The sequence below is a fragment of the Ips typographus genome, linkage group LG2 (assembly GCF_016097725.1).
Source record: "Ips typographus isolate SLU linkage group LG2, UJ_Ityp_2.0, whole genome shotgun sequence".
Classification (NCBI taxonomy): Eukaryota; Metazoa; Arthropoda; class Insecta; order Coleoptera; family Curculionidae; genus Ips; species Ips typographus.
Window position 1 is genome coordinate 20,669,310 of NC_138423.1, and position 19,765 is coordinate 20,689,074.

Genomic DNA, 19,765 nt, shown 5'->3' on the forward strand with positions numbered 1-19,765 from the left:
TTTTTAGTTATTTACAATCTTATTTCTAATCAATATTTACAATTATAGATAAAAAAAAAAAAAAAAATTCTATTGGAAGTGCTCCAACAGGGTGGATGCGGGAAAGAGGTAACGGGATTGTCTAGTTGGTCTTGTTAAGCACAGTGGAGTAATTATAGTCCAGTTGTGTGGGTTGTTTTTCCATTTGTTTTGGAGTTGTACGAGTCTGTCAGTTATTTTGGTCACGTTTGTACGTTCATAGAGAAGTTGGTTGGATGGGTTGTGTAGTGGGTTTTCTGGGTGTCTTATTTTGGTTATTAGTCTTAGAGCAATCTGTTCCGTTGTTTGTATGTGTTGTTTAGTTTTCGGAGTTGAGTTTGCCATTAGCATGTTTCCATAGTCTATAAGTGGTCTACAGATGGATTTGTAAATTTGTGTTGCAGTTTTGGTACTGATACCTTTATTTTTGTAAGTTAGTGATCTAAAATGTTTTGTTCTTTTAATGAGTTCAGTTCTTGTATTTTTTACATGTTTAGTAAATTTCATTTTGTTGTCTATAGTCATTCCTAAATATTTAATGTCATTTTTAGGGGTAGTTCTTTGACCATCTGCTGAAACAGTTGGTGAGTCCGGTGTAATTTTATGGTTGGAAAGTAGGAGTTGATTTTTAGTAGCGTTAGGTGTTAGTCTCCATTTGTAAAACCACGTCATTGTGCGATCCGCAATTGTCTGGAGTCTTTCTACTGCTTTTTTAGTAGTTTTATCATGTGTAACGAGTGCCGTGTCGTCCGCGTACTGTAAGATATAAGCTGTATCGTCTATGTGTTTTTTATTTTGAAATCGGTGGTTGTATATATCATGGCAGTAGATATTATATAAGAAAGGCGAAAGTGGTGAACCTTGCGGAAGCCCTTGTTCAGGACAAAATGGGAATGAGAAGGTATTGTCTATGCGTACCTCTAATTGTCTGTTGTTAAGTAGGTTTTTAATAATGTGAAGTAGATATTTTGGTGTCTTAAGCTCATGTAGTTTGTACAATAGTCCTTTATGCCAGACACTGTCAAACGCTTTGTTGATATCCATAAATAAGCATGCTGATTTTTTGTTATCTAAGTGTGTAGTTTGTAAGTTATTTGTTAATATGAAAAGTGGATGTATGGTCGAATGTTTTGGTTTAAAACCAAATTGGTATGATGGTATATGCTCACCGATCAATTGTTGTAGTCTGTTTTTAATAACATGTTCGAAAATTTTGCTTAGTACCGGAAGTAGAGTAATAGGTCTGTAGTTTTGTACTTGTGTGTTGTCTAGTCCATTTTTTGGTATAGGTATTATTAAACCGTTTTTCCACGAGTCGGGTATAGTGTTGTTTATGATGCAGTTGTTCATCTGTGTTAGTATTAGTTGGTGAGTCTCTGGAGATAGGCTTTTTAGAGTCTTGCTTTTGATGTTATCTTTTCCCGGAGCAGTGTTTTTGATGTGAGCAAGTGCTTCATCGTATTCAGAGTCTGTAATTAATTTATATGTGTAGTCAGATGAGTTGTTGAAATAGTCCAAGTACCAGTTGTTTACCAAGTCCCAGTTATCTTCATCAAAGTTAGGGTTTGTTGAAGTTTTAAATGCTTTTTGGAAGTGTTCGGCAAATGCATTTGCTTTATCTTGGTCTGTAAAAAGTTCATCTCCGTCCCTCTCGATTCTACCGACAGTACTTGTTTTTTTGTATTGTGATAGTTTTTTAATTTTTGTCCAGTAGGATTTTCCTTTGTCTTTTTCAATTTCTTGACATGCGTCTAACCATTTGTCCTGTCTGTACTTAATTTTCATTTGAGTTTTATTGTTGGTTTGTACTGTTTTACACTCAGGAACACGGCATACTTATTATTTCAGTCAGAATACCAATATACTATACAGGTTGTTCGTTTTTTTTCTATGCTCCTTCAGAGGTTAGTTGAAGAAATACAAAGATGTTTGTATATGGAATATTTGACAAAACATTCACTCTTTATCATTATCACCTTTCCTGTTCTACAATGTGGCAATATCAAGTCAATATCATCAATTTTACATATTTGATTTGACTTTTTCTCCTCATTACGCTGATTTGTCATAATTATTATTCAGTTTTGCAATTTTGCGACAATATAACAAATTATGTTTGCAACGTTGCTGAAATGTGAATTTTGGCCAAATGACTAACGCTGAAAAATTGTCAAATTTGCAACACTGCAAAAATCTTATAGTAAATTAAAAAATTGATAATATCTCCAAAAACAATATAATTTTTTTAAATATTTAATCGGCATTTTATTGATTTATATTTGCACGACCTTGCTCCAATTTAACCGTTCTTGTAAATTTGCAAATAACCGATCTTAAACAAAAACCAAATGACGTCACAAATGTCAGAAGGTTTGTGCTGACCTAAACTAACCAAAAACCTATCATTTATAAGAAAATCACGTTGTTAGGTTGGTAACATTCAGCACTGTTGTCAGATATTGTATAGCTGAACAATTTCCAATGTTAAAAATTATTTTAGAGACTTTTAGTATTGACAAATTGACTCTAGATGAATCTGGCAATAATTACAAGTTTAGAGATTTTCAACAATTTTAAAATAGTTCCAAACATCTGGTAAATTTGTTATTATTTTAGAAGTCTCTGGGATTTCCATAGTGATTATATTCTAAATTTTTTGTGTCGTGGATGTTTATTTTAGTGTTTCTGTCTGTGACGTATATTCTTGTTTATTTTTCGGTATACCTCTCTACATCTACAATAGAAAACTAAACAGTTAAACAATTTAAGATACTCAGGTTAAGGAAGATAGACGGTAATTATTATTCGAGTGTGCTTATTTATGTCTTTCCATTGTTTTATGTCAGTAAAATAAAATTGTATAAAATCTAATAAAAGTATCTTCAATCTCTTTGACCAGTTCATAAAGGGATAAAGAAAGCTGTAGAAATTAACAAATACGTCAATGAATTATTTCTGTAAAGTGCTTTAATATTGCGTTTTTTATTTCCAAAATGTTTGCTAACACCTGTATTTTCTAAATAAAATCACAAATTTAACTCTACAGTCAGCTGTTGGGCATCGTAAAATTAGACAAAACCATAATATTACATAACAGCCAAAATAAAACGAACGTTGTCATTCTCATGCAAAATTAATTATTGCTCTCCCTCCAGACTTTGGCATTACACCGCAAAAATCTGTCACAACATAATTTACGAACAATCCAAAAATTTTCCAAAAACATACTCGACGCATATTGTTGTGTCCAACCAGTATTACGTAGGTAATTGGCAAACAATTCAGTTTTCGAGAAACCATTTATGTAACCCCGGCTCGTTACGAAAAGCTTTAGGATTGGCAATAATTCAAAATATATATAAAATCCCGCTTATCCTATTATAATAGCGAGTTACCGTTAGCTTTGTAGTTTCGCAACTGCAAAACAGTACGGAAATTAATCCTCCAGGCGCGTTTTTTTTGGTGTTATTAAAGAAAAATGTTGGTGCTAAGCTATAACAGGACGTACGGAGCTAAAATGGATTACAGCAACGAGCATCGGTATTATTTCGATAAATTTCTGAACCTTTATTGGCCTTTGCGAAGCACCAGGTTTCCTTATTTGCCTTACGATTTGTTGGATTTGTGGCCTACTGAACATCACTTGAGAAAAATCAGAGTAAGTACTGTTATTTATGCTCATTTTCGGTTGAAATTTTTTTTTGGTTTTGTTATTGATTGTGTGATAATTTTGTAGGTGAGGAACAACTTGTACCACTTGTAATCCTGATCTGAAGAATTTTGACTTTAAAATGTAAAACAATAAATATGTATACGGTAATAGAACACAATTATTTGTTGTAAAACTGAAATATAGAGTTTATTTTTACTTTTGTTACCATCATTTCTCATCCATTCCAGCTCGTCCAACTGAAAAATGTTTGTTTACTCGATTTCAATAAAATATGAAATTTTCTTCGTTCCCCAAAAGACAAAAACAGACGTTTTACGTAACAGAAAAGGCACTCACCGAAATCATACAAATTGTTTTCCATTGAGAACAGAAAACGTTGCGTTTTTGCATATTTGCATCTTGAATACTGCCATAAATAAATCCCGAAGGACGACAGGGAGTGTCTGCTGAATGCGGAAATATGATAGTTCATAATTTATCCCAAATGTACTGGGGTAAAGGAAAGTGATAACGGAAAATGGGTCAAATTTTTTCGTTTGCCACATCTTTAACCTAATTCCAGTTTTCAAGAACGTATACCAAAATTTTAAAATTCAAACTGGTCTTTAGGTCATAAATTTTCTTTCTCGAACAGCCTCTCGTGCTGTTTTCAAAGTAATTATACTGCTGAAGTATTTGATTGTATGTGTTTTGAATGAAATGTAGTCGGTCTAGATTTCCTGAACCTAATTTGTGCTTTTAGGAAAGCGAGAGTGTTGGGTAAATGGGTGAAGGTTGGGTATTATAAAATTGATATTTCTTAGTATCAGGTAATGCATAATTAAAAATGTATGTAGTTAACTGGATAGTGCAGCATTTATGGTTTGTAGTTTGTAATTGGTCAAGACTTAACAGAAAGTTTCAGAAGATTGTGACATTTAAAATTTGGTTAAATGTCAACAACTCATCTTAAAGATTTTATGCCGTCGTCATACAGCAAAACCATAAAAAAATAAGATGATGACGTAGCAGCAACGTGAATTGTACTGCACTTTACCATGATTTGCTAAATGTAATTCATGTACAGACAGTTTTGTAAAGAATCTATGACTACATAGTCTAAAGTTCAAAATTATAAAAATTGGATCTAATGACAAAAAACGGTTTTTAGATAATTGCTTTAGAATAATTAGAATATTGAAATTGCAATGATCGAGTCAAAATATTATTTTTTTATGTACTGCAACTATAGTTTGATCATAGAAAGTTAAAATAAACATTAAAACTCTGTAAATTATAATGAAATGTCTATAATATGCCATAAAACCTGTTAACAATATGGAAGTACCTAATTCTAAAAAGATATGCTTAAAAATAAGTATGCATTAATACAATTTTTAAATGTAACTCAATTACTGAAAAAGTGGTACTAAAACACAAAACTAAACCAAACAAAAAAAACAGAATTACGTGTTTATTTTCGAATTCAAAATAAGACCATGATGGTCACGTGACTGTTTTTAATTAACAAAATGGTCACATTAGGGTCACGTGACTTTTTCTGTCTTAAAAATGACTTAAAACTTAACAAATTTAAATAAGAATTTTTAAATCACGTGACTATATGTTAAATTCGAAACTTAAAATAGAGTTTTAGAGTCATGTGACATCCAGATATCCAAAGTCACGTGACCATTTATAAATTAAAAATTTTATTTTTATAGTCACGTGGTTGTTTCCAAATTAAAATTTTAAATTGTAATATCACGTGAGCTTTACTTTAGTAGATTATTAAGTGATTTGACCATTTCAAATCACAAATTCAGTGTCTGTTTTCGAGATAAAATGTCTATTGTCACGTGACTGATTTTAATTAAAAAATTTAATTTTCATGGTCACGTGACTTTTCGAGTTAAATTCGAATCTGAAAAATAATGTGATTATTTTCAAATTTTAACTGAAATTTTTAAGTTAGGTACATGTCTGGTTTAAACAGCAATTATTACATTTTTTCTTCTTTTGGTTTAGGGAAAAATGACAGCAAGAGCCAGAACCTAACCAAACAAAACACGCTAACCTAACTTAAGAAGAAAAATGGCGTTAAATTATAATTTTTGGGTTTTGGCGCCATTTTTATTTTTCTTACCACCTTTTAAACCTAACCAAACCAACGAATTGTAATATATTATATCTTACTAAATTACTAAAGTTATAATGTTCAGTAGACTGAAATCTACTTTCAGTTTATTGCTCCAAATAAACTAAAAAAAATTTATTGTAACTACACCATTTGACTCTAAACAGTTAAAAAACAATTTGCAAAACATAGAACATGAGACAAACTATCATAACAACGTAATTAACAATTTTGCAGGATTTAATTAGGAAACTTAATCCAAGGAACAAAGCCAAAAATAATAAATGAAACTTTTTTAAAACACGTGGCAAAAGGAAGTTAAACAAAACTAATAAAAGTACGTTTTTCTTCCTGTTTGTATATTATTATGAAAAATTCGTACAACTGTGTAAAATCAATATAACAAATAAACACGTGTGAAAAGGATTCAATTTTTCGATAGTCGGCAAAACCATTTTAAAGTCTTGAAGATAACCGGTATAGATGATTTCTTAGCTAAAAATTGATGTTATTATTAGTGTATTTGACTTGAATTATGCCTGTTTCCTCAACACTTCCAAGTAGATTTTAGGTACACAACTTAAGCTAAGTTTAGATTTGAATGTGACAAATCAGGTGCAAAATAACACTAAACTTATCTAAGCTGTCCTTAAACTCAACTTAGGCAATATTGGAGAAACGGACATTAGAATTGTAAAACTTACCCTTAAATTTCTTACTGAATATTCGGTTGGGGTACGTTCCATTAAATGTGATGGCCAATAATGTGGATACCAGCGTCTGTCCCTTCGTTCCGGTTCGTAAAATTCCATAGGACCACGAATGTTGTAGTCGATATAGTATTTGGAATAAGGAACGTGCTGGTAGAATTTATGTCCGAAGACTGGGTCGTAGCTGAGGGTGAGCATAGTCTGGAAAATAAACCACTTAATTGACCAAAATTAAATTGCTTAAACTTACCGATTAGTTCGTGCACAAGTCGAGCGAGTTTTCTGTTTACTAACTTGCAGGTAAAAATGTCCTGACTGACGTCTAAAAATTTGGACAACATCCAAAACGATGTGTATGATTGAGTGGCAAAAATTGACTTTATAGATGGGTAATTACTGGAACGTGCAATCAAATGCTTTGTTTTACCACTTTCATTAATGAAGTCTCACACGTGTTGGAGCAATTTACATATATGATTGTCCATATCTATATTCATGACGTACGTAAATCATCTGCTAAAAGCGAGCATCACTTCTGTTGCCATGCAAAATTAACTAGACTTCCAAACTTTCCTACTTAAAGTCATTAGTTTAATTTTTCCCTATCATAAACCAACAAACGTGGAACTAGGAACGCAAATTCACACACGTGTCCAAACTTGCAAATGCTGCCGTTTTAGGAGCAAAAATTGGACAACACCGGCAACTTTCAGTTTGCGCTTCGGATCGAAAGTTTCCTGATCGAGTGCTATTTTGTAACTTTGAAACCAATTGATAAGAAAGATGTGCGGGGGATGGAATAACCCTTGCAAAGTTGGATATTGAAACTTTTCTAATTTGGTCGTGTTTACGTGCCAAAGTGTGAAATCATCGGTTTTTGGCCGATCACCAGCTGAACGGTTGGCATTCCTGTCCAAACTATTGTAAACTCAAGTGTAACACTGCCATCAGTGCATTTCACTTATTCAGGTAAGTTTGACCTATTGCTTAATTGTAAAGCTAGTGAAATTAGCTTGATTTCATGTTCCGTATAAAAAGGGAAATAAATTTTTTTTAAGGATGTTGCAACTCAAATACTATCGAGATGAGGACGGATATAATTTCCGATATTTTCCCGATATACGATATTATTACGATGACAAGATCCAGCTAATAAATCGTTCTGGTTACTTCGATTATCCTTACAGGTAATTAGTTAGATTAGAGTGTTATTTATATGTCTAGTTTTTATTGACTTAACCGATGTACGAGCTAGTACTACAAAACTTTCAAGGATATGCATTTGCATAATTTTCATCACTAGTAGTTTGTGATTGACCAAAAAAAAAACAGCAAACTAAAAGCTGATTTTTGACCAATTTAGCTATCACCCTGTAGAATTAGAAGTTTAAGAACTTTAAGTCTTAAAATTAATAAAAAACAATTTTTGTTTGCCAAAAACATAACCCTCAAATACGGTTTTTTCTAAAACTGTGCATGGTCAAATAGCAATTTTGCTAAACTATTTAAATAATACATATTTGATCTTGCACTAATAAAATCGATGTATCGTCCTCTCAAGGATTATGATAGAACGGTTTGACCTATCGATTTCATATTATTTATTATCTATAGGGTGAGAACAGCTCTGAGGAAGGCAAGAGGGTAGACTTTCATTCTCTGACCTGATTATGAATCGTAAAAATTCCTGAAAATATAAACTTAATTTGTTTAGTTTAGGTTTGAAAGATACACCCTGTAAATTAGTTGTAGTTTTAACGTTTTTGTCTATGTAATTATAGTTTCTAGTGGCAGAATAACTTCCAAAATTACATATCCCTATTTTTTAGGACTAGAGTATGGTTCCCTTATAAAGGATACCGGATTTTCTATGATAGATTACCTAATGGAGTACCATTTGGAATACAAAGAGTAAGTTTTGCAATTTACTCTTCAAATCATCCAACTAAAATATTTTTTTATTACAGACTAGCAAGGTAATGTACTTCAACTACTACGACACCAAGAAACACTTGCATATAAACTAGAATAAATCATTTTTCTTAGGATAAACTGAATTTTAGGTTTGTAAGTTATATTATGTGATAATATTGACTGTAATAAAAAGTTTTTAAACCATTGTGTTAATTTCGTTGTAAGCTTAAGGGAATGCAAACACAAAACCATCTAAAAAACGTTAAAACTGTGTAATCAAGAGAGTCCTAAAAGTACACTTTTAGGCAAATTTCTTAGACTTTGTCGAACAAATCAAAACTTCTGTTTTATAACTTGATTTTGTTTTTTTTTTGTTGGTTCATTAATTTGTAATTCTACTAGGCAATTTCAAAAATAAATACTGTTTCACAACTTAGACGTTAATTTGTATTTTTCTTGAACCTTAGAAAATTACATAAAACATTACAACGGAGAGTGAAACTTTAACGAATAATAGATTTTCTCGTTACCCAGTTTGGAGGGTTAATTAGTTTTAACTAGTTTGATGCTTCAACTTGAACTAATTTAGAAATGAAGAGTAGTTAAGTCTGGTTAAATTTTATCAAATTAGTAATACCGAGGTTAGATGTAACAAGTTACGAATTATATAAGATAAGTAAATAAGTAAATAACCGAAAGTAAATATTTTTTAGAAGGTTTTTTTATTAAAACTGTTTACACTAAATTATAGTGATTTTTTGGTTATATTTAAAAAAAATATACATAAAACCGGTCAAAACAGGGACTGACCATAATTTTTGAGGAAAAACATTTTATTTTCGTTGTGACAGTTGTCATGTGACTGTAGAAAACTATTCAAAAAACGGATCAACCGTCAAAACACCTGCCATGACACTTTATACTACACATCTTTTCTACCCTCACTTTCTAGTACGTCAATGGCTCTGTTATACATTGCAAGAAAACTGCTTTAATCAATGATTTTTATAGCTTCAGTTTTGAATAAAATAATTTTGACAGTTGTCAAATAACACTGACAATTTGTGACGTATATGACAGTTAGCACAGGCCAATAAAATATATTTTAAGAAAATAGTTACAATAAAACTGTCAAAAGGGTTTACACAATTTTTTTGTCTGAAAGTGTCTGAAACTTAGATTCTTATGGTTCTACGTTCTGGTTAAGCAAATTTTGTCAGTTTTGACTTATATGACAGGTATCACGTGATACTGTAAATTACTTGTGGGTTAACGCGACTTTTTAAAAGGAGTCCTTAGTAATAAGAAATAACTTCTATGTAGTAAAGAATATTGACAATAATTCTAGTCTACATGGAAAATTTTCAACATTTACCATAAAAGTGTCACATTTTTTGACAATTATTTTAAAAATATCTTTAATCTACTGGGTGTCATATTTTTATTAAAAATTAAAACAAATAATGAATAAAGACAGTTTTATTACTGCAGAAACTGTAAGGCTAAGAGCTGCTTAAATGAATAAATAAAGTGTGTATCATAACCTTCCAAATTACAACAACTCTCTGGACGTTAATAAAGACGTTAAAAGTTAATTTGTTAATATACAGGGTGTGACAAAACGGCAGACTAATAAAAAAAAATTAATAATTTCAAATTTCATTTGCTTATAAATAATCGAAATATTAAATTTTGCATTATTTTAGTAATCATTGAACTCAAGCAGTACATTTTGTAAATATATCTTTTATATCAAATACAATCAAAAAGGGTGATATCAGACAAAACATTGGTCTCTACCAATCAATTGAGAATTTAGAATATGTTATTTATAATATTATTAAATAATAATACGATTTACTAAAACGCAAAACATTAAAATAATCAATGATATTTTACAGCACTTATTTAGAATTTTTTTTTACAGGTGTTTGTTTTGTTATAGACACTCTGTATAGAAAAGCATTGAAACATTGTTTAACTACTATAAACCACAGATCTGACATGATAACAATCTTAAATAGTAATTTTCAGGATGAATCGCAATTTGGCACCGTTCACTCCAAAATGTATTTGCTCTGACTGTGTAATTCGTTTTGTTTGGAGACTCATTTTTGAATCACAAGTGAAAAATTTGCCATGACTAATAGGAACCTCATTATTGCTGCCATAACTTTTCGAAAATACCGTGCCGTTCAGGTAATTTACATATTTTGGGCCTAGGCCAATAAATTTGTAGTACCCCGGAATATTAAGATAGTTTATTTTCCTAAACACACACTAAGTGATCGACCGTGTGTTATTACGGGTTAAAAGCTTTATTTGAGTGCTTTACGTGCTTTGTAAGTATTAATTTTTCAATTATACACTATTCACTCGCGGTTTTGGCGGTTTAAATGTTGGCAGATGACCCAAACATTGATGTTTTAGACAAAATGCTTAAACTAAAATACGACCCTGTCTTTGGGGCGGAATACTCCTTTGCGGACCCTTATCGATACACCCCAGACTATCGAAATCGACGACCTATCGACTTTTACTTTAATTTGCCGTGGAGGTATCGATACTGGTTTACCAATCAACGATTCAGGCGGAATTTGTATAAAGCGCTACGTGTAAGTATTTTGCCTTGTGTCGTGGCATTTAAATGACACTTTTTCTGTTTTAGTTGAGAGAATTGACATACTTAAAATAAACGAATCGTCTATGGTGAACCGGTGAGATGCTTGCAACGAAGCTTTTTACAATTTTCTGCCCAATATCGTTAGAATTACACAAAAATGTATTGACGATATTTTGTTGATCGCTAATAGAAATAAACGAGGCTTTATAGGCGATATTAACACAATATATTGGTTTTTTAAATTGCGGTTAAAATTGATTATTACTGAATGTTTAAAAATCAAAGTTTTCATGTTTAACTTAAAGCTTTCCAACGCTGAAAGTATTTGTAAATAATCAAAATATAGATATCATACTTCTATGAAGGATGACGTTAAAATACTATAGAAGTTAGTTAGTTACTGATAGAAATTGATTTAGTTAAAATTTACGTACAAACAACTTTGTAAAGTTTGTTTAAAGCATTACAGAGCTATTTGTGCAAAACAATAATTTTACGAACTAAAGCTTTTGATAATTTTTACAGTTCGTCTCTCAGAGCAAAACAAATTTAAAAATACATAAAAATTTAAAATAAATGTGTCAGTTTTTTTTCTTTTGAAATATCTGGACCAATAGGAAGCTCAGTAATTTTAGCACATTATTTCTGTCTACTTTTATCAGTTAATTTTTTTTTTCAATTTCTGGGTGATTAGCCAAATCAATCATTTTAACACATTTTTCCGTTCTTCTTTTGAAAATTTTAGGCAATGAGCCAGCATACGCATTTTAATACATTCTTTTACTCTTCTCTTTAATATTTCAATCATTTCAACACATTCTCCCGTTCCTTTTTTGAAAATTTTAGGCAATTAGCCCCGCACAATAATTTTATCACATTCTTCTCTTGAAAATTTTAGGTTAGGTTAGGTTAGGGGGGGCGTGGTCCCATAAACATTTTTAAATTCATATATATTTAAAAGGTGGGCGTGGTCCCATAAACATTTTTAAATCCATATATATTAAAAAAACAACATTTTCATTAAATATTTGAGTTTTACGTCAAAATCTAAGTCTACTGGGTGTAAAACATTGGTATAATTTGTTAATTGTGTGCATTAAAATATTGAATTTTTTTTTTAATCATTAGTTTTGTTTTTGACTTAAATTTGGGACACCATATAAACTGTAAACTAATAGAGTACCTAAAAATAAGACACAAATATCAACAAGATTTGTATTTTTCAATTTTTTATTAAAATTAAAAATAAGAGGGTGTTTAAAATTTCATTAATCACTCTGTATAATGGGCTAAAAAACTATTTCTGTAGCTATTATAGTTTCCGAGATCTCAATATAAGAAAATCAACTTTGGGACACATTGTATACCAAATTTATTGCATTTATTTATCTCCTTATACTGGACACACTGTATAATTGACTGATAATTGAATTTGTGAACACCCTGTATATGCATAATAAAATGCATGTAAGTACAGTTATTCAAATATTTCGTTGTTATACGTTTAATATATTTTTGTAAAAAAACACAAAACTGATCGTTACGGTTCAAATTTGCTTCAAACCAATATCGTTTGTAATGCGACTTTCTGTTGATGTTGAAAAACGGCAATAAGCAAAAATGATCCTTACTTAATTAAGTACTATTGAAAAAAAATTTAGCAAAAAATTAAGTTAATTTAGCTAAAAAGGTACTAACCTAACCTAAATATGTCAAAATCTCCAATATGCTTTGAAGCATAAAATTACTTCAGAGGACTTGAAGGTCTTTGAAATTGAATTTCTGTGAATGGCACCACAAATAAAAATATACAGTCAATCAGTGGCACATGCAAATGCCTTGATAAAAATGTATATGTAATAGTAAAAAACATATTTTTTCAGAGTAAAATATTCAAATATTAAATAAAATACCCTTATTTTGACTACTAAAGTGAAAATAAGCTAAAATGTGCTTGTATGCCTAAAAATCCAAAAGTCTAATTAACAACCGTTAATTTAAAACTAAAGGTTATTAATTATGGTCAATGAATAACGAAACTAAGTAGAACTAGTGAAGTCGTATTAATAGCTTTCTATGATATATTAAAATTGACATTCAAAAATAATTAAATTGCTTAACTGGCTTAATTTAAACAGGTCAAATTACACAATTTTCCGAATAACGTCGGCGTGCCAAATAAGAATATCTGATTCATTCCCGATAGTATGCATAAAAGACGAGACTCTTGTTCAGTCAAAACGAAAATAAAACAACTCCTGCTCTGATGGCAACGATCCAAAAATAACATACTGCAAAATTCGCAGGATTTCGAAAACATTCTATATTATTCGTTTTATTTGTGAAGTGGCCCTCCGGCGGACCCGATCTAAATCTGAGTGAGTATTGCTCATATTGTTTGATTACTTTAAATGTAGATTCCACGTTTGTGTTGTAGAAAATGCCTTTAAGAGCCAGATACAATCCCGTGTTTGGTAGTGAATACTACCTGGGGGACACTAGGTCTATTCCAGACTACAGGCTTCACAGATCCTATAACTTTTACGATTTCTGGCCTTATTTGCTTAGGATAACCCTTAGAAATCGACCTTTCAGAAGGTGGTTAACCACCCCTTCTATTGTAAGTTTTTTCGTAGTTACTTAATTAATTTGCCGTTGTTGAATGAATGGATTTCAGTATCGCCAGAACTTATACTCGAACGAAAGCAGTCTAGTCAGATCAACTTCAAGCGTTTCGAAGTCCATATCCAGATACACCTCTTACTGAAAGTGCTAAAACCCTAAAAGTACATTCAAACTACAACAATGTTACAACTAGGTTAAGCTTTATAATAATGTGCACAAACGATGAATTTTTTATTAATAAAATCCTCTGAAATTGAAACAGGTTTTTAAGACTTTTTAGCCTTGAGTTATTAAAATTACCTCCTGGAAATTACAGAAGGAAGTGCTAGCATAAAGATTAATTAAGTTTAACGAGCACTCACGGAATTCTTACGAAACGTCAATTTAAACACGCGTGCCGTATTTATTACATCAAGCACGTGCCATAAATTTTCTGTTAAATTGTAATAACTTTGTGACGAATCAAGTCGTAAAAGAATGATCGATTATGTAAAAAATTTATAAAAATTCCAGGTAAAGAAAAATACATAAGTTTTAGGAAAGGAAATTAGAAAAGCTTAAAACTAGGCTATTTGCTTGTCAGTTATGCTAAAAAAAAAATTTTATTATTGATGTTATAAAAAGCATTTTATTGTTGTACTATTCAACCAAACAAAATGTTATTAAAACCCTTTCACTATCAGGTCAGTGCAGTTCTTCAGTATACTGTCCTCATTTTGACTAAATATTATACTATACTTTGAGAACTGCTGCTGTGAATTCAAAAACATATTAGAACTCTAAATGTGAGTTTGACAGCCACTGATTGACTGTATATTTTTATTTGTGGTGCCATTCACAGAAATTCAATTTTAAAGTCCTCTGAAGTAATTTTATGCTTCAAAGCATATTGGAGATTTTGACATATTTAGGTTAGGTTAGGTACCTTTTTAGCTAAATTAACTTAATTTTTTGGTAAATTTTTTTTCAATAGTACTTAATTAAGTAAGGATCATTTTTGCTTATTGCCGTTTTTCAACATCCACAGAAAGTCGCATTACAAACGATATTGGTTTGAAGCAAATTTGAACCATAACGATCTGTTTTGTGTTTTTTTACAAAAGTATATTAAACGTATAACAACGAAATATTTGAATAACTGTACTTTCATGCATTTTATTATGCATATACAGGGTGTTACAAATTCAATTATCGATCAATTATACAGTGTGTCCAGTATAAGGAGAGCCACTAAGGGGATCTTGAAAACGATTAGAAATATAGGTTTGGTTAATTAATTTGGTACTTTTTTGTAAAAATCTCAAAAACCGTCCAATTTACAAACTATCATAATACAATTTTTTTATAAAATGTGTTTACAAAAGAGTACTATAGCAAATTTTCGAAAAAAAAAGTTCATCCCAAAAACAGTACCATTTGAGTTTTCGAGGATTTGAGCAATCGAGGTCCAAATTACTCTAAACAGAAATTTCATGGAGATAGTACCATTATGGTGCTTTACAAAGTACCCTAATCTAAAGCTGCCATGAATGAGCTTTTGACACACTGAACTAAAAAATGTACTTTTTATAAAATCGTGCAAAAATAAACACTTTTTTGAATGATTTTTAGTGCAATAGTTGCACTTTGTACTTTGTTAATTTACTATGTTTTCATTTTTTACTGTATTTTAGTGCAATAAGTAAAACAAGTCGATTTTATAAAAAATGTTCTTTTTTGCACTTACGTGTAAAAAATGTGTACTTTTTGCATACATTTTCAAAATATCTCAAGAACCAAAAAAAAATTATTGATTTGAGAGAAAATTGACTTTTTCGGTTTTTGTCGGATATCCACAGGTGTTAGAAGTTTTTTAATTTTGTTTTAACAAATTAATTAACAAGAAAATGCGCAACTTTGCCTCCATTTAACTAAAGGTCTTTCAACTATAGTTTTTGAGCTAATACACAACAGAAAAAAGCAAATAACCTATTTTGTAGAGAGAATATTGGGAAATTGTTAAATTAAATGAAAGAAAAATAATATTAAAACAACTAACATAAGTTAATCAACAATATTTAAACGCATTTATTAGTTATTAATTTTTCGACATCAATAATTCTGATTGTAAAGCGAAAGTTTCACATCTCAAGAATCACTAAATGTAGGTAACTTTGAGTTATTAATTAATGTTATTAATTACTAAATATATAAACTAAAAGGTTTAATTTACTATTGACTGTGTTTATTAAAATTACTTCTTGTAATATAAACAAACAATGACCAACTAAGGTAATATAATAAATTGTTTACGAATTGAACGCAATATACCATCACAGCTGCCAGCTGAACAGTTTTGGGTATCTGCCAACAAATTCCGTAATAATACATCGTAATCTGAAAATATCTCGAATCATAACACGCGAAACTTTTTACGAACGAACACTTTGTTTTCATAGTCAGTTTGGGTGTTCCTTTTAAAGTTTGCCCCGAAAAAACAGAAAGTAAGTATTGAGTTACGTTGTAGCAGGTTTATGAGTTTTGGGGCAAGGTTTCCGTTCTTTTTAGTAACAAAAATGCTCGAACTTCAATACCAACCGACCCACGGTATAATAGATTCCTTCTGTTGGCCTAATTCGAAATATGTGTCAATCGACATTCCCGACTATCGAGTCACTAAACCTCTGGATTATTACGGTAGCTGGCCCCGTTACTGGTACATTTACACGCCGTTAAAGTCGTATCGGAGATATTTAAACAATTTACTGCTTAGAGATATGCGAGTAAGTGTTTCAATGTGCTCTTTTCCTGGTTTTCAGTCCATTTCATTCGTGAACTTGTTTATTTCAGTTGAGGCAGCATCAGTACGTTCACACTTACTGGTAAAAAAGGGGCTTAGCACTCGGATTGTTGCTATGAATGAAATATTGTAAACAATCGGTCAAATGTTTTAATTGGTTTGGCTGTTCAATGTACCTGCTCGTATATGTAGTTATTTTTGATTAAATATTGGCTTTTAATTTGTTATTTATTGTTAGAAGGCACAATGCTCTATTCCTATAATTTGACAAAAAAAGCACCAAATATTTATTTAACAGCTGTTTTAAATTAATAATAAAAACTATACATATAGCTAAAAATGTTTATTTTAATTTTGTTTTGATATTGGTTTCAAAAACTGTTAAAAAAGTTGATTTTATCCAAAATGATAAACATTTTTAAATTCATTTTGCACTTTTAAACTTTTTACACATTCTGTTCTCTTATTTTCAGTGCAACCTAACATTTTGATATTGGCTGGTACAATTTTTTGAATTGCTGAAATATTTATTTTTACCAATTTAGACTTGAAATTTGACAATTTGATTCCTGATACTTCTAAGTCTACTTTAAGTACAACTTAAGCTGAGTTGAGGTTTGAAGGTGACACTGTTTTTAAGTAGGTTTCAGCTATAACGACATTTTTGTTTTGTTTTTAAATTTAGAACAAAAACTACACTGAAAACAGAGGAGTTGACATTAAAAATCTCAAATTAAGAAGAAAAATTGGTACAAAATCTTACATTTTAGGTGAAGTAGTCATGAAACGAAAGTAAAATAATTGATATTTAGAACAAATACTGCAATGAAAAACTTAAAAAATTGACATTGAAAATTTTATAAAAATATGTCCTAAAAAACAATTTGAAACAAGAAAATGTTGCTAAATTAAATTTAGACAGTTATAAAAGCTGAAATTGTAAAATACACGTCACGTGACGTTGATAATACAATTTTGAGCTTGCAACACTGTAAAAACCATTTGACACCTGACAAAATCAGTCACGTGATTATAAAAATACAGTTTGAACTAAGAAAATGTTGCTAAATCAAATTTAAACAGTTATAAATGCTGAAATTGTAAAATAAACATCATGTATCGTTGATAATGCAATTTTTGAGTTTATAACACTGTAAAAACCAGTTGACAACTGTCAAAATCAGTCACGTGACATTTAACATACAGTTTAAACGTTAAAAATGTTGCTAAATTAAATTAAGACAGTTATAAACGCTGAAATTGTAAAATACACGCCACGTGACGTTGATAATACAATTTTGAGCTTGCAACACTTTAAAGATTAATTAACAACTGTCAAAATCAGTCACGTGACTTTTAAAATATAGTTTAAACGTTAAAAATGTAGTAAATCAAATTTAGACAGTTGTGAAAGCTAAATTTGTAAGAGGCACGTCACGTGACGTTGATGATACAATTTTGAGCTTACAACACTGTAAAAGCCAGTTGACACCTGACAAAATCAGTCACGTGATTATAAAATTAGTTTGAACTAAGAAAATGTTGCTAAATCAAATTCAAACAGTTATAAATAAATGCTGAAATTGTAAAATAAACATCACGTTTCGTTGATAATGCAATTTTTGAGCTTTTAACCCTGTAAAGGTCAGTTTACACCTGACAAAATCAGTCATGTGACTTTTAAAATATAGTTTAAACGTTACAAATTTAGTATATTAAATTTAGATAGTTGTAAAAGCTAAAATTGTAAAAGACACGTCACAGAACTGGAATAATGCAATTTTAGAAGTTGAAACCTTTTAAATGGTAGCCAACATGATACCAACGATCGTTGAACGGTCATGGTACCATAAGAAGGGGAAGAACCCTTTAAAAACCAGTTTACACCTGTCAAAATCAGTCACGTAATTTTTTTAATTAAACGTTAAAAATTTGGTAAATTTATTTAGAACTAATATTGCACCGAAAAACTTCAAAATTGAAACTCAAATTTTATATAACGCACAGATGAAATTAATAAAATAAACTAATGGATTGAATATTATAACATAAAATAATTGATAATAACATTGAATTCTTTCTTTCTTTAGTTTTTATATATAAAAAAATATTCAAAACTGTTTTAGCTTCTGTTGGTAATTTGATCCAAGATCCTATTTTGAAAGTTGTAAAAACAATTTTTTTCCAAATTTTTCTAAAAAAATCTAATTTTACTTCTAATACAATCTTAAAATAGCTCTATCAGCTGTAAATACATCCAGACTGGTTGGAAAGTGACGCTTCCCAAATTCCGCGAGCAAACACGTCAAATATGAGTCAATCCACCTTCAAACAAGTTCAACCTTGATTCATTAAAGGTGGGTCCCCACCAATCGAGTGTAAAAATACAAATTTGTAAACGTTCTGAAAATGAACGTCCAAAACAATTCTGATTCACGCGGACCAGTTAGCAATTGGCACGCGTTCAGAAATTATTGTTGTTTTCCATCAGACTGTGACCGTTCCGAAGTGGTTCGGCACTTTATCTTGTGGTCTTGTGGGGTTTACATCCAATCAAGGTAAGCTTGAGTTTTGTTGTGAAGGTACAGTCTAAACGTGGGTGTTGTAGATGATTGAAACGCGATGGGACCCTATTCACGGGTACGACTATTCCTACTGGCCGGATTCGAAATATTTCAAAAACTACAGGTTTTCACCACCAATTTCCGTTACTGACCCTTGGTCCTATCGGTCTAGGGTGTGGTTCCCATATTACTGGTCCACCAGGAGGCTTTTCCAGCATTACATCGACTACAAACCTTCTGATCTGTCTATTAGGGATGTCAGGGTAGGACTTGGGACATATTTTTTAGTTTTATGAAACTAATTAAAATTTTACAGTTGAGGAATAATCTCTACTTCTAAGTCCGGATTTATGATCGCTTCAAGTAACTCTATGACGCACGGAAGGTTGTTGCCTACTAATTTTTCTAGTTAAGAAGAGTTCCTCCTTAGTTAAGTGTAATGGACCACAAGAAAATAACGAACGATATAATTTGTTTATAATGATGAAACAACGAAAATATAAATACGTGTCTCTTGAAATTTGTTTGATTTCAATTACTATTTAGTACCGCTAGAAATGGTCTAGTCTAAAAGAAACTGAAAATTCATTTTTCTTTCGCAGAAAATTATAATTAACTTCCTGTTTACCATCAGTGAAAAATAGTCTTGTAAGTATTGATTGCCGTAAAGACGACCAATGAAATTGTTATCTGTTTATAGACAGGGTGTTCCAATTTTTAAATGACGTGTTGGTTGGCAGTTC

At 30.7% G+C, this 19,765-nt stretch overlaps 2 protein-coding genes and 3 long non-coding RNA genes across 16 annotated transcripts in view; 4 read left to right on the forward strand and 1 right to left on the reverse strand.

The window, feature by feature from the left end:
* LOC145725344 (uncharacterized) overlaps positions 1-19,765 on the forward strand; it is a 62,336-nt gene that overhangs the window by 22,113 nt on the left and 20,458 nt on the right. The gene's annotated exons all lie outside the window — the stretch shown is intronic.
* Positions 3,352-3,886, forward strand: LOC145725351 (uncharacterized). The gene is made up of 2 exons (XR_014177240.1): positions 3,352-3,676; positions 3,755-3,886. It is a non-coding gene; the product is annotated as an uncharacterized LOC145725351 (long non-coding RNA).
* Positions 6,146-6,928, reverse strand: LOC145725350 (uncharacterized). Its single transcript, XM_081974073.1, has 3 exons — positions 6,768-6,928; positions 6,512-6,718; positions 6,146-6,302 (listed from the first exon to the last, which is right to left on the reverse strand). Exons 2-3 carry the CDS (start codon positions 6,713-6,715, stop codon positions 6,264-6,266), a joined length of 243 nt encoding a protein of 80 aa, XP_081830199.1. The 5' UTR covers positions 6,716-6,718; positions 6,768-6,928; the 3' UTR covers positions 6,146-6,263.
* Positions 7,327-13,938, forward strand: LOC145725347 (uncharacterized). 2 transcript variants are annotated; one of them, XR_014177234.1, is made up of 7 exons: positions 7,327-7,486; positions 7,576-7,704; positions 8,347-8,428; positions 8,485-10,630; positions 13,193-13,432; positions 13,472-13,674; positions 13,732-13,938. It is a non-coding gene; the product is annotated as an uncharacterized LOC145725347 (long non-coding RNA). The 2 variants fall into 2 exon arrangements; XR_014177233.1 differs by having other exon boundaries at positions 13,492-13,674.
* LOC145725349 (uncharacterized) lies at positions 10,661-19,542 on the forward strand. Of its 5 annotated transcripts, none has more exons than XR_014177236.1 (6): positions 10,672-10,773; positions 16,118-16,162; positions 16,227-16,441; positions 16,509-19,016; positions 19,067-19,285; positions 19,339-19,542. It is a non-coding gene; the product is annotated as an uncharacterized LOC145725349 (long non-coding RNA). The 5 variants fall into 5 exon arrangements; XR_014177238.1 differs by having other exon boundaries at positions 10,755-10,773; positions 16,210-16,441; XR_014177239.1 differs by lacking the exon at positions 16,118-16,162 and having other exon boundaries at positions 10,661-10,773.